The sequence below is a fragment of the Budorcas taxicolor genome, chromosome 14 (genome assembly GCF_023091745.1).
Source record: "Budorcas taxicolor isolate Tak-1 chromosome 14, Takin1.1, whole genome shotgun sequence".
Classification (NCBI taxonomy): Eukaryota; Metazoa; Chordata; class Mammalia; order Artiodactyla; family Bovidae; genus Budorcas; species Budorcas taxicolor.
The window spans coordinates 20,726,900-20,742,876 of record NC_068923.1 but is presented as its reverse complement, the minus strand read 5'-3'; the positions used below and the strand labels follow the sequence as shown (position 1 = coordinate 20,742,876).

General features: G+C 42.5%; 1 protein-coding gene across 3 annotated transcripts in view; it reads right to left on the bottom strand.

Moving 5' to 3' along the window:
• ZFAT (zinc finger and AT-hook domain containing) overlaps positions 1-15,977 on the bottom strand; it is a 158,251-nt gene that overhangs the window by 76,621 nt on the left and 65,653 nt on the right. For all 3 annotated transcript variants that reach the window (XM_052651527.1, XM_052651529.1, XM_052651528.1), the window contains exon 7: positions 15,249-15,481. In XM_052651527.1, coding sequence (XP_052507487.1) covers positions 15,249-15,481 — 233 coding nt within the window. The remainder of the gene's footprint in view (positions 1-15,248; positions 15,482-15,977) is intronic.

The window sequence follows — 15,977 nt, the reverse complement described above, 5'->3', positions numbered from 1 at the left end:
ACCCTGAACATTCATTGGAAGGACTGATGCTGAAGCTGAAGTTCTAATATTTGGCCACCTGATGCGAAGAGTGGTCTCATTGGAAAAGATACTGGGAAAGACTGAGGGCAGGAACAACAGGATGAGATGGTTGGATGGCATCATTGACTCAACAGACATGAGTGTGAGCAAACTCCAGGAGAGACTGAAGGACAGGGAAGCCTGGTGTGCTATAGCCCAAGGGGTCACAAAGAATCGGACATGACTGAGCAACTGAAAAACAAATGGAGCAAGTATGACAAAGACCAGAAAACTGACACAACATTGTGGCTAAGTTAATAAGTTAGGGAAGAGCCAGAAACGTGCTCCAGCCTGGATTTCAATTTCCAGGCTCTTCCTGTCCACTTAGTCAGGCCATGACCCTCACTTCCAGTCCTTGGGCTTGCTTATGGGCAGTTGCTTTATACACAGGAAACTCTGCAGTCTGAGGTCCCCCAGGGGACAAATCTCCAAACAGGGAGGCACAGAAACAGATGGTCTGTGATAACAGATGAAAAGACCATATACTCTCTCAGCCGTTGGAAAGGAAAAAGACTTTTGTGCAATTGCTTTAGTTCAATAACATTTTACTCTACTTCACACACACAAAAAAGTAGCTCCCTCTACTTCTCTGTACATTGTTGGCAATATATTATTTTAGTTTACTTCCAGAAAGTAACAGGTGAAGTTTTATATATGTATCTTTAAAGACAAATACAGGGGGAGCAGTCCTAAGACGGCAGAAGAATAGGACAGGGAGACCACTTTCTCCCCCACAAATTCATCAAAAGAACATTTGAATGCTGAGTAAATTCCACAAAACAACTTATGAATGCTGGCAGAGGACATCAGGCACCCAGAAAAGCAGCCCATTGTCTTCAAAAGGAGGTAGGAAAAAATATAAAAGATAAAAAGAGAGACAAAAGAGGTGGGGATGGAGCTCCGTCCCAGGAAAGGAATCTTAAAAAAGACAGAAGTTTCCAAACACCAGGAAACACTCTCACTGGCGAGTCTGTGGCGAGCCTTGGAACCTCAGAGGGCAACATAACGGGGAGGAAAAATAAATAATTAAAACCCACAGATTACGTGCCCAACAGTAACTCCCAGCAGAGCAGCAGCAAAAACGCCCGCATCTGCCACTAGCAGGCAGGGGCTGGGCAGGGAGGCAGGGCTGCATTGCTTAGAGTAAGGACTGGGCCTGAATGCCTTGAGGGCAATCTGAGGGACCTAACTTGAGATAGCAAACCAGACTGTGGGATAGCTACCCCGCAAAAAACCCTAACCTAAGACACAGCCAGACCCGCTCACAGAACAAAGGACTGAGCGAGCTAGCCGGCTGCGGATCCGCCCATCAACCCCCTGAGACAGGCAGGTGAGGGCAGCCAAAGCCGGAAGAGGGCAATCGCGGCCCCAGAGAGGCATCATCTACCAAATTGCAAGCAGGCTTCGTGGCTAACCAAGACTTCTTGGGATTCTGGACAGGCAACCTCCGCTGGGAGGGTCGCAGCCAGAGATCAGCTCCCCAGAAGAGACACACCTGAGAAGGCGTGCTGGTTGTACACCCAGAAAAACGAGCAGCAGGGACGGGGGAGGCAATAAGTTGCAGTGACCACATTTGGCAAGCACCTGGTCACCTGAGCTGCTCGGACCCGGGAAGAGCACAAAACGCAGGCCCAACTGAGTCTGCACCTCTGAGGACTACCCGAGTACCTGAACCTGAGCGGCTTAGACCTGGGAAGTGCATACAACCCAGGGCCAGCCTCAGACAGTCCCTGGCAGAGCAACCTGGAGCCTAAGCAGTGTAGACAGGGAAAGCACAAACACCATGAGCGGGGGCAAACGCAGTGCGGCCGAGACACTGCGAGCACACACCATTGTTTTTTGTTTGTGGCGTCCCTCCCTCCCCACAGCATGACAGAACAAGTGAGCCTAAAAAAGTGACCACCACCGTCCCCTTGTGTCAGGGCGGAAATTAGACACTGAAGAGACCAGCAAACAGAAGAAGCTAAAACTGAGGGAACCACCTTGAAAATGACAGGTGCAATAGATTTAAAACCCTGTAGTTAGACCTGACTACATAGGAAGGAGCCTATAGACCTTGATAAATATAAGCCGATTAAGAAACTATCTGAAAATGAACTGACCCGACATTGTCCACAACACCACCAGAGAAAGTTCTAGATATATTTTTACTATTATCATTTTTTAAAGTAAAAATTTTTTTTTTAATTTTTAAGTCCTCTATTACTCCTTTAATTTTCATTTTTATAACTTATTGTTACTTTGGAAAAAAAGAGCCTATTTCTTAAAGCAAACTTCATATATATTTTTTTTAATAATTTTTGTGACTTTGTTTTTTTCTTTAATATTGTATTTTTGAGAATCAAACCTCTACTCTAGATTTTTAATCTCTGTTTTTTGGTTCAGTTCAGTTCAGTTCAGTTGCTCAGTTGTGTCCGACTCTTTGCAACCCCATGAATCGCAGCACGCCAGGCCTCCCTGTCCATCACCATCTCCTGGAGTTCACTCAGACTCACGTCCAAAAAGTCCATGATGCCATACAGCCATCTCATCCTCGGTCATCCCCTTCTCCTCCTGCCCCCAATCCCTCCCAGCATCAAAGTCTTTTACAATGACTCAACTCTTCGCATGAGGTGGCCAAAGTACTGGAGCTTCAGCTTTAGCATCATTCCTTCCAAAGAAATCCCAGGGTTGATCTCTTTCAGAATGGATTGGTTGGATCTCCTTGTAGTCCAAGGGACTCTCAAGAGTCTTCTCCAACACCACAGTTCAAAAGCATCAATTCTTTGGCACTCAGCCTTCTTCACAGTCCAACTCTCACATCCATACATGACCACTGGAAAAACCATAGCCTTGACTAGACGGACCTTAGTTAGCAAAGTAATGTCTCTGCTTTTGAATATGCTATCTAGGTTGGTCATAACTTTTCTTCAAAGGAGTAAGCGTCTTTTAATTTCATGGCTGCAATCACCATCTGCAGTGATTTTGGAGCCCACAAAAAATGAAGTCTGACACTGTTTCCACTGTTTCCCCATCTATTTCCCATGAAGTGATGGGACCAGATGCCATGATCTTCGTTTTCTGAATGTTGAGCTTTAAGCCAACTTTTTCGCTCTCCTCTTTCACTTTCATCAAGAGGCTTTTTAGTTCCCTTTCACTTTCTGCCATAAGGGTGGTGTCATCTGCATATCTGAGGTTATTGATATTTCTCCCGGCAATCTTGATTCCAGCTTGTGTTTCTTCCAGTCCAGCATTTCTCATGATGTACTCTGCATAGAAGTTAAATAAGCAGGGTGACAATATACAGCCTTGACGTACTCCTTTTCCTATTTGGAAACAGTCTGTTGTTCCATGTCCAGTTCTAACTGTTGCTTCCTGGCCTGCATACAGATTTCTCAAGAGGCAGGTCAGGTGGTCTGGTATGCCCATCTCTTTCAGAATTTTCCAAAGTTTATTGTGATCCACACAGTCAAAGGCTTTGGCATAGTCAAGAAAGCGGAAATAGATGTTTTTCTGGAACTCTCTTGCTTTTTCCATGATCCAGCAGATGTTGGCAATTTGATCTCTGGTTCCTCTGCCTTTGCTAAAACCAGCTTGAACATCAGGAAGTTCACAGTTCATGTATTGCTGAAGCCTGGCTTGGAGAATTTTAAGCATTGCTTTACTAGCATGTGAGATGAGTGCAATTGTGCAGTAGCTTGAGCATTCTTTGGCATTGCCTTTCTTTGGGATTGGAATGAAAACTGACCTTTTCCAGTCCTGTGGCCACTGCTGAGTTTTCCAAATTTGCTGGCATACTGAGTGTAGCACATTCACAGCATCATCTTTTAGGATCTGAAATAGCTCAATTGGAATTCCATCACCTCCACTAGCTTTGTTTGTAGTGATGCTTTCTAAGGCCCACTTGACTTCACATTCCAAGATGTCTGGCTCTAGGTTAGTGATCACATCATCATGATTATCTGGGTCATGAAGATCTTTTTTGTAGTTTTTCCGTGTATTCTTGCCACTTCTTCTTAATATGTTCTGCTTCTGTTAGGTCCATACCATTTCTGTCCTTTATCGAGCCCATCTTTGCATGAAATTTTCCCTTGGTATCTCTAATTTTCTTGAAGAGATTTCTAGTCTTTCCGTGTATTCTTGCCACTTCTTCTTAATATGTTCTGCTTCTGTTAGGTCCATACCATTTCTGTCCTTTATCGAGCCCATCTTTGCATGAAATTTTCCCTTGGTATCTCTAATTTTCTTGAAGAGATTTCTAGTCTTTCCGTGTATTCTTGCCACTTCTTCTTAATATGTTCTGCTTCTGTTAGGTCCATACCATTTCTGTCCTTTATCGAGCCCATCTTTGCATGAAATTTTCCCTTGGTATCTCTAATTTTCTTGAAGAGATTTCTAGTCTTTCTAGTCTTTCCTCTATTTCTTTGCATTGATCGCTAAAGAAGACTTTCTTATCTCTTCTTGCTATTCATTGGAACTCTGCATTCAGATGCTTATATCTTTCCTTTTCTCCTTTGCTTTTCGCCTCTTTTCTTTTCACAGCTATTTGTTATCAATTTTGTACCTTTAAGAACCCAATATTCAGTACCTATTTTCACTTGGGAGAGAGATTACTGGCTTGATTGCTCTCACTCCCTTTGGACTCCCCTTTTTCTCCACCAGCTCACCTCCATCTCCTCCCTCCCCCTTCTCTTCTCTACCCAACTCTGTGAATCTCTTTGTGTGTTCCAGAGGGTGGAGAACACTTAGGGAACTGATTACTGGCTGGATCTGTCTCTTGCCTTTTGATTCCCCCCTTTTCTCCTCCTGACCACCTCTGTCTCCTTCCTCCCTCTTCTCTTCTCTGTGTAACTCCGTGAACATCTCTGAGTGGTCCAGACTGTAGAGCACACATAAGGAAGTGATTATTGGCTAGCTTTCTCCTCTTTTGATTCCCCCCTCTTGAGAAATCTGTATGCAAGCCAGGAAGCAACCGTTAGAACTGGACATGGAACAACAGACTGGTTCCAAATAGGAAAAGGAGTACGTCAAGGCTGTATATTGTCACCCTGCTTATTTAACCTATATGCAGAGTACATCATGAGAAACGCTGGACTAGAAGAAACACAAGCTGGAATCAAGATTGCCGGGAGAAATATCAATAACCTCAGATATGCAGATGACACCACCCTTATGGCAGAGAGTGAAGAGGAACTAAAAAGCCTCTTGATGAAAGTGAAAGAGGAGAGTGATAAAGTTGGCTTAAAGCTCAACATTCAGAAAATGAAGATCATGGCGTCTGGTCCCATCACTCCATGGGAAATAGATGGGGAAACAGCGGAAACAGTGTCAGACTTTATTTTGGGGGGCTCCAAAATCACTGCAGATGGTGATTGCAGCCATGAAATTAAAAGACACTTACTCCTTGGAAGAAAAGTTATAACCAACCTAGATAGCATATTCAAAAGCAGAGACATTACTTTGCCGACTAAGGTCCTTCTAGTCAAGGCTATGGTTTTTCCAGTAGTCATGTATGCATGTGAGAGTTGGCCTGTGGAAAAGGCTGAGCGCCAAAAATTGATGCTTTTGAACTGTGGTGTTGGAGAAGACTCTTGAGAGTCCCTTGGACTGCAACGAGATCCAACCAGTCCATTCTGAAGATCAACCCTGGGATTTCTTTGGAAGGAATGATGCTAAAGCTGAAACTCCAGTACTTTGGCCACCTCATGCAAAGAGTTGAGCCATTGGAAAAGACTTTGATGCTGGGAGGGATTGGAGGCAGGAGGAGAAGGGGACGACCGAGGATGAGATGGCTGGATGGCATCACGGACTCAATGGACATGAGCCTGAGTGAACTCTGGGAGTTGGTGATGGACAGGGAGGCCTGGCGTGCTGCGATTCATGGGGTCGCAAAGAGTCGGACACAACTGAGCAACTGAACTGAACTGAACTGAACTTCTCCTCCTGGTCACCTCTATCTCCCTCCTCCCTCTTCTCTTCTCCATGTAACTCTGTGAACCTCTCTGGGTGTCCCTCACTGTGGAGAAACTTTTCATCTTTAACCTAGATGTTTTATCATCAGTGCTGTATAGATGGAGAAGTCTTGAGGCTACTGTAAGAATAAGACTGAACACCAGAGGCAGGAGGCTTATGTCCAAATCCTGAGAACACCAGAGAACTCGTGACTCCAGGGAACACTAATCGACAAGAGCTCATCAAACTCCTCCATTCCTACACTGAAACCAAGCACCACCCAAAGGCCAACAAGTTCCAGAGCAATACATACCACGCAAATTCTCCAGCAACACAGGAACATAGCCCTGAGCTTCAATATACAGGCTGCCCAAAGTCACACCAAACCCACTGACATCTCATAATTCATTACTGGACACTTCATTGCACTCCAGAGAAAAGAAATCCAGCTCCAGCCACCAGAACATTGACACAAGCTTCCCAAACCGGGAAACCTTGACAAACCACCCATCCAACCCCACCCACAGCGAGGAAACTCCACAATAAAGAGAACTCCACAAACTGCCAGAATACAGAAAGGCCACCAAAAACACAGCAATATAAACAAGATGAAGAGACAGAGGAATACCCAGCAGGTAGAGGAACAGGATAAATGCCCACCAAACCAAACAAAAGAGGAAGAGATAGGGAATCTACCTGATAAAGAATTCCAAATAATGACAGTGAAAATGATCCAAAATCTTAAAAACAAAATGTAGTTACAGATAAATAACCTGGAGACAAGGATTGAGAAGATGCAAGAAAGGTTCAACAAGGACCTAAAAGAAATAAAAAAGAGTCAATATGTAATGAAAATTGCAATAAATGAGATAAAAAATACTCTGGAGGGAACCAACAGTAGAATAACAGAGGCAGAAAATAGGATAAGTGAAGTAGAAGACAAATGGTAAAAATAAATGAAACAGAGAGGGAAAAAGAAAAATGAATTAAAAGAAATGAGGACAATCTCAGAGACCTCCAGGACAATATGAAACGCTCCAACATTCGAATTATAGGAGTCCCAGAAGAAGAAGACAGAAAGACAGACCATGAGAAAATACTTGATGAGATAATAGTTGAAAACTTCCCTAAAATGGGGAAGGAAATAATCACCCAAGTCCAAGAAACCCAGAGAGTCCCAAACAGGATAAAGCCAAGGCGGAACACCCCAAGACACTTATTAATCAAATTAACAAAGATCAAACACAAAGAACAAATATTAAAAGCAGCAAGTGAAAAACAACAAATAACACACAAAGGGATTCCCATAAGGATAACAGCTGATCTTTCAATAGAAACTCTTCAGGCCAGGAGGGAATGGCAAGACATACTTCAAGTGATGAAAGAAGATAACCTACAGCCCAGTTTACTATACCCAGCAAGGATCTCATTCAAATATGAAGGAGAAATCAAAAGTTTTACAGACAAGCAAAAGCTGAGAGAATTCAGCACCACCAAACCAACACTCCAACAAATGCTAAAGGATCTTCTCTAGACAGGAAACACAGAAAGGGTATATAAACGCGAACCCAAAACAATAAAGTATATGGCAACTTACTTTATTGGGATCATATTAATCAATAATTACCTTAAATGTAAATGGGTTGAATGCCTCAAACAAAAGACAAAGACTGGCTGAATGGATAAAAAAACAAGACCCCTACATATGTTGTTTACAAGAGACCCACCTTGAAACAAGGGACACATACAGACTGAAAGTGAAGGGCTGGAAAAAGATATTTCACGCAAATAGAGACCAAAAGAAAGCAGGAGTAGCAATACTCATATCAGATAAAATATATATTAAAACAAAGGCTGTGAAAAGAGACAAAGAAGGCCACCACATAAGGATCAAAGGAGCAATCCAAGAAGAATATATAACAATTATAAATATATATGCACCCAACATAGGAGCATTGAAATATGTAAGACAAATGCTAACAAGTATGAAAGGGGAAATTAACAATAACACAATAATAGTGGGAGACTTTAATACCCCATTCACACCTATGCATAGATCAACTAAACAGAAATTAACAAGGAAACACAAACTTTAAATGATACAACAGACCAGTTAGACCTAATTGATATCTATAGGACATTTCACCCCAAAACAATGAATTTCACCTTTTTTTCAAGCACACATGGAACCTTCTCCAGGATAGATCACATCCTGGGCCATAAATCTAGCCTTGGTAAATTCAAAAAAATTGAAATCATTCCAAGCATCTTCTCTGACCACAATGCAGTAAGATTTTCTTAATTACAGGAGAAAAACTATTAAAAATTCCAACATATGGAGGCTGAACAACACGCTGCTGAATAACCAACAAATCACAGAAAAAATCAAAAAAGAAATCAAAATATGCATAGAAATGAACGAAAATGAAAACACAACAACCCAAAACCTGTGGGATACTGTAAAAGCAGTGCTAAGGGGAAGGTTCATAGCAATACAGGCATACCTCAAGAAACTAGAAAAAAAGTCAAATAAATAACCTAACTCTACACCTAAAGCAACTAGAAAAGGAAGAAATTAAGAACCCCAGGGTTAGTAGAAGGAAAGAAATCTTAAAAATTAGGGCAGAAATAAATGCAAAAGAAAAAAAAGAGAACATAGCAAAAGTCAACAAAGCCAAAAGCTGGTTCTTTGAGAAGATAAATAAAATTGACCAACCATTAGCCAGACTCATCAAGAAACAAAGGGAGAAAAATTAAATCAATAAAATTAGAAATGAAAATGGAGAGATTACAACAGACAACACAGGAATACAAAGGATCATAAGAGGATACTATCGGCAATTATATGGCAATAAAATGGACAATTTGGAAGAAACGGACAAATTCTTAGAAAACTACAACTTTCCAAAACTAAACCAGGAAGAAATAGAAAATCTTAACAGACCCATCACAAGCACAGAAATTAAAACTGTGATCAGAAATCTTCCAGCAAACAAAAGGCCAGGTCCAGACAGCTTCACAGCTGAATTCTACCAAAAATTTAGAGAAGAGCTAACACCTATCCTACTCAAACTCTTCCAGAAAATTGCAGAGGAAGGTAAACTTCCAAACTTATTCTATGAGGCCACCATCACCCTAATACCAAAACCTGACAAAGATGCCACAAAAAAGAAAACTACAGGCCAATATCACTGATGAACATAGATGCAAAAATCCTCAACAAAATTCTAGCAAACAGAATCTAACAACACATTAAAAAGATCATACATGATGACCAAGTGGTCTTTATCCCAGGGATGCAAGGATTCTTCAATATCCACAAATCAATCAATGTAATTCACCACATAAACAAATTGAAAAAGAAAAACCATATGATTATCTCAATAGATGCAGAGAAAGCCTTTGACAAAATTCAACATCCATTTATGATAAAAACCCTCCAGGAAGCAGGAATAGAAGGAACATACCTCAACATAATTAAAGCTATATATGACAAAAACACAGCAAACATTATCCTCAATGGTGAAAAATTGAAAGCATTTCCCCTAAAGTCAGGAACAAGACAAGGGTGCCCACTTTCACCACTACTATTCAACATAGTTTTGGAAGTTTTGGCCAGAGCAATCAGAGCAGAAAAAGAAATAAAAGGAATCCAAACTGGAAAAGAAGTAAAACTCTCACTGTTTGCAGATGACATGATCCTCTACATAGAAAACCCTAAAGACTCCACCAGAAAATTACTAGAGCTAATCAATGAATATAGTAAAGTTGCAGGATATAAAATCAACACACAGAAATCCCTTGCATTCCTATACACTAATAATGAGAAAGTAGAAAAAGAAATTAAGGAAACAATTCCATTCACCATTGCAATGAAAAGAATAAAATACTTAGGAATACATCTACCTAAAGAAACTAAAGACCTATATATAGAAAACTATAAAACACCGATGAAAGAAATCAAAGAGGACACTAATAAATGGAGAAATATACCATGTTCATGGATCAGAAGAATCAATGTAGTGAAAATGAGTATACCACCCAAAGCAATCTACAGATTCAATGCAATCCCTATCAAGCTACCAGCAGTATTTTTCACAGAGCTAGAACAAATAATTTCACAATTTGTATGGAAATACAAAAAACCTCGAATAGCCAAAACAATCTTGAGAAAGAAGAATGGAACTGGAAGAATCAACCTGCCTGACTTCAGGCTCTACTACAAAGCCACAGTCATCAAGACAGTATGGAACTGGCACAAAGACAGAAATAAAGATCAATGGAACAAAGTAGAAAGCCCAGAGATAAATCCATGCACCTATGGACACCTTATCTTTGACAAAGGAGGCAAGATTATACAATGGAGAAAAGACAATCTCTTTAACAAGTGGTGCTGCGAAAACTGGTCAACCACTTGTAAAAGAATGAAACTAGAACACTTTCTAACACCGCACACAAAAATAAACTCAATGTGGATTAAAGATCTAAACGTAAGACCAGAAACTATAAAACTCCTAGAGGAGAACATAGGCAAAACACTCTCCAACATAAATCACAGCAGGATCCTCTATGACCCACCTCCCAGAATATTGGAAATAAAAGCAAAAATAAACAAATGGGACCTAATTAAAATTAAAAGCTTCTGCACAACAAAGGAAACTATAAGCAAGGTGAAAATACAGCCTTCTGAATGGGAGACAATAATAGCAAATGAAGCAACTGACAAAGAATTAATCTCAAAAATATACAAGCAACTCCTGCAGCTGAATTCCAGAAAAATAAATGACCCAATCAAAAAATGAGCCAAAGAACTAAACAGACATTTCTCCAAAGAAGACATACAGATGGCTAACAAACACATGAAAAGATGCTCAATATCACTCATTATCAGAGAAATGCAAATCAAAACCACAATGAGGTACCATTTCACGCCAGTTAGAAAGGCTGCGATCCAAAAGTCTACAAGCAATAATTGCTGGACAGGGTGTGGAGAAAAGGGTCCCCTCTTACACTGTTGGTGGGAATGCAAACTAGTACAGCCACTATGGAGAACAGTGTGGAGATTCCTTCAAAAACTGGAAATAGAACTGCCATATGACCTAGCAATCCCACTGCTGGGCATGTATACACACCAAGCAAACCAGAACTGAAAGACACATGTACCCCAATGTTCATTGCAGCACTGTTTATAATAGCCAGGACACGGAGGCAACCTAGATATCCATCAGCAGACAAATGGATAAGAAAGCTCTGATATATATACACAATGGAGTATTACTCAGCCATTAAAAAGAATACATTTGAATCAGTTCTAATCAGGTGGATGAAACTGGAGCCTATTATAGAGTGAAGTAAGTCAGAAAGAAAAACACCATTACAGTATAATAACGCATACATATGGAATTTAGAAAGGTAGTAACGATAACCCTGTATGCGAGACAGCAAAAAAAACACAGATGTATAGAACAGTCTTTTGGACTCTGTGGGAGAGGGCTGAGGGTGCGATGATTTGGGAGAATGGCATTGAAACATGTATATTATCATATGTGGAATGAATTGCCAGTCCAGGTTCAATGCATGATACAGGATGCTTGGGGCTGGTGCACTGGGATGACCCAGAGGGATGGGATGGGGAGGGAGGTGGGAGGGGGGTTCAGGATGGGGAACACGTGTACACCCGTGGCAGATTCCTGTTGATGTATGGCAAAATTAATACAATGTTGTAATTAGCGTCCAATTAAAATAAATAAATTTATATTAAAAATAATAAATAAGGACAAGTACAGACTAGGCCCTTCTCCACGACAGGGACAGATTTGAACTGTTTGCTGAAAAGTCACTATGCCCTGGATGGAAGCGCTACCACCACCACTGTTACTATGGCTTCTCCTGCTACCACCAGTAACAAGAAGGAAGAGCTAGCGTAGACTGCCTCCCCCCATGCCTGGACTCGTGCCTGGTCCCTCACAAATGTCCCCACGGAAACCCTGGAGGCCGGGACTGTCACTCCACTTTTACAGACGAGTGGTCAGAGACGTTAGATAGTGAGACCACACCACTTACAAGTGAAGGAGTCAGGATGCAAGACCAGAATGAGTCCACTCCTCCCAGGTGAAGGCTTGTAGCAGACACGGTGCCCTGAGCATCAGGTGCCTACAAGGGCTCTTGTGAAGGCACACAAGCCAGGAACAAAGAGGGAGAGACTGATATATCCTGAATATCCACTGGAAGCTTGACTTCCTGCTACTTCACACGTCTGTGTCAGGATGAACTTGATTTAAAAATAGGTTCCCAGGTCCCCCCCCCCACAAATGATGGTGGAGGTATGAGCCAAGAATCTCATTCGTAACAATTAGCCCCAAGTATTGCTGGTTCAGGATGTCATAAATTACATCATCGGGGTCAATGACTTGCAAACTCATCTAATGGGACCTACACAGGAGGTCACCCTTTTGACATTACCACCAAGAACATACGTGCACACACACTGGCATATAAACACACTGAAACATGGAACCAAAGGTCTCAGAAAACAATACCTATTACCTTGTTATGGGTAAAGAGTGCTGATTAAATTCTACTTCATTCTATTTCATTTTTAAGATACACTACATTCAGAAAACTAAGATCATGGCATCCAGTCCCATCACTTCATGGCAAATAGATGGGGAAACAATGGAAACAGTGACAGACTTTATTTTGGGGGGCTCAAAAATCACTGCAGATGGTGACTGCAGCCATGAAATTAAAAGATGCTTGCTCCTTGGAAGAAAAGCTATGACCAACCTAGACAGCATATTAAGAAGCAGAGACGTTACTTTGCCAACAAACATCTGTCTAGTCAAAGCTATAGTTTTTCCAGTGGTCATGTATGGGTATAAAAGTTAGACTATAAAGAAAGCTGAGCACCGAAGAATTGATGTTTTTGAACTACGGTGTTGGAGAAGACTCTTGACAGTCCCTTGGACTGCAAGGAGATCAAACCAGTCAAACCTCAAGGAAATCAGTCCTGAATATTCATTGGAAGAACTGATGCTGAAGCTCCAATACTTTGGCCACCTGGTGTGAAGAACTGACTCATTTGAAAAGACCTGATGCTGGGAAAGATTGAAGGCGGGACGAGAATGGGACGACAGAGGATGAGATGGTTGGATAGTATCACCAACACAATGGACATGAGTTTGAACAAGCTCCAGAGTTGGTGATGGACGGAGAAGCCTGGCACGCTGCAGTCCATGGGGTCATAAAGAGCTGGACACGACTGAACTGAACTGCGTTGTCATCCACTGAACTAATTTCACAATCCTCTAATGGATCATGACCTGGGGGCTGAAAAAACACTGACCTGGGTGTTCCACACTTATTTTCTAGCTTAATCTTCACTATCCTGAGAAGTCAAAGAAAGTACCATATCTCCATTTTACAGAGGAGAATACTGAGGGTCAGTGATGCTAAGCAATTCGCCCAAGATCACAGAGGTGGCTATGGAGTCTGAATGTTAACATGCTAGAACCAAACTTGGTTTTCTCAAGTTTCCCTTTCACAGCATGTGCCCAGTGCTGTTAAAAAAAAAAAAAAAAATGGGTTCAGAAATGTCATTGACTAACTTCCTTGACCAGGTCCCCATGTTTCCTTGATGGCAATACATCCTTGACTCCGAATCACACTGCCTGGTCACTGATGCGAGGGAGATGGAGGGAAGCAGCTACACAGTCGCCTGTGCAAGGACTGAGCCAAGTTCTTTATCCAGAGCACTCCATTTAACGGCCCAGTAATCCAAGAGACCTATGTACAGATACAAAGACATACGTATGTGTGCATGTATATTTTGCATATAGAGGTGTGTGTGATACATGTGTGCACACACGTGTGGGTGTGCATAATGCATGTGTGGGTATGTCTGTGCATACACATGTATATGTGTGTCTGTGTAAAGAGCCAATATGCTTTTTAATACATACTTCACAGAAGGCTACTGAGTCTCAGAGAGGACAAGCGACCTGTCCAGTGTCACACAGCCTGTGCGATGACTGGAGACAATATCTGAATCCAGTTATCCAACCCCAAAGCACGCACTCTTTATACCCACTAAACCCAAAACACCCTGACTTTGCCCTTGGTAATGTACTTCCCGAGTGTAAGTGATTTCAGGCCAGGAAACAGAGGTGCCAGATCAAGCTTCTGAAGCCTTGTTCTGCGCAGAGAAAGGAACACGGTCAGAGCAGAAGCACACCTGGGCCAGGTGCGCCTCCTTTACCACTTGGAGAGTCTTGAATCACTCTCTCAAGGGAGAGGAGCATATGCTAAAATAAACACTCACTCACTGTTACCGGATCACGCACCAGAGAATCGGATAACTTTTACCACCATGAGACTATTTAACAGCACCTTGAATTAACATATCACTTAAAAAAGAGATGCTTTACAGACGTTCTTTCGCAGGATCTCCAAGGAATAACGCGATAATATCATCAGAGAACTTCAATGTTGACTGCGCTCTTACTATGACTCAAACAGTGTGTCTAGCACTCGGCAGGTATCATCTAACTTAATCTCTCAACAGCTTTTAGTGGTGGCTATTAGTATTATCGGCCCTGTTATTAACGGTCCTTTAAACCGTCTTTTAAGAGAGCAGTTCCCCAACCATTTTGGGACCAGGGATGGGTTTCATGGGAAACAAAGTTTCCACGGACAGGAGCTGAGGAGGGGATGGTCTCGGGATGATCCAAGCACATCATGTTTATTATGCCGCCACTGCTCTGACAGGAGGTGGAGTTCAGGCGGTCATGTGAGCGAGGGGGAACGGCTGGAAACACAGATGAAGCTTGGCTCCCTGGTCCGCCTCTCACCTCCTGCTGTGTAGCCCAGTTCCTAACAGGCCACGGACTGCTACAGGTCCCTGGCCACGGGGGGTGGGGACCCCTGATTTAAGAAACCTTTGCTTTACTTCTATTCTGTAGATCTTCCTTCTATAGGCTTTCTCTGATGCTGAAAAATCTGCAGAGGAAGCCAATGTTTTCAACGGGATCGTCTTCCCAACAGACGCGAGGCTCTCTCCCTGTGAGAAGGGCCCTGGGGTGAAGGAAGGCCTCTGTTAGGGTGAAGGGCCTGTGTCGTGAGAAGGGCCTCTCCGTTCTCCGGGGTGGATGCTCACACACCGGGCTCCCGAAGGAGCAGGGGCACCTCCGTGCACATCGCCAAGAGGAAGCGGGGAGCACCCAGGGGAGACGGGGCTGCCACTAGGGCGGGCTACTTACCAGCTCAGTGTGGACTTTAAGATGTGCCTGCAGCTTATATTTATCTGGAGTCGAGTAGTCACAGCCGTCAGTGGGACACTTCAGCAAGATGTTACTGTGTTTCTGAATTACATGGCGTTTAAGGCAGTTTTTGGTGATGGAAGAATAGTGACACTGGGAGCAATAATACAGATGTTCCCGGGTGTGGGTGCGGACATGCATGTCAAAATGCACTTGGTACCAAAAAAGTTTGCCTAAAAAAATATTTTCACATGAGAACAAGGAAGTTTCTTTTATCCTGAATTTGATCTTTTTTAATTATTATTATTTTTTTTTTTTAAGGACTATCTTCCTTTCCCTCTCGTGCTTGTCCGGGTCACCCTTCACACTTTGTACCACATCTCTGTCTGGAAATGACTTTTCAAAGGTGGCAGGTGGCAAAAATTAAGGGTGCTGCTACTCCTGCATGACATCAGTGCTGGGAGGAGGAGGAGTAAAGGAACGTTTATCGAGGACCAGTTATGGTGCCACATATGTTTATGCACATGGGTGACATCACCAGGCTCTAAGCTCCGCGGGCACCTGGGCCATCTCCCATGGGTCCTGCCCACTCTCAGGAGACCCCGAGGCCACGCTTCCACCGCGAGCTGCGAGGGATGCACTCAGCGTCTCCCTACAAAGAGCTGCAGTCACTCCCGTTAACATCTCTCTGCCCATTTAGGCAACGGCCACAACTTACTAAAGCTGGAC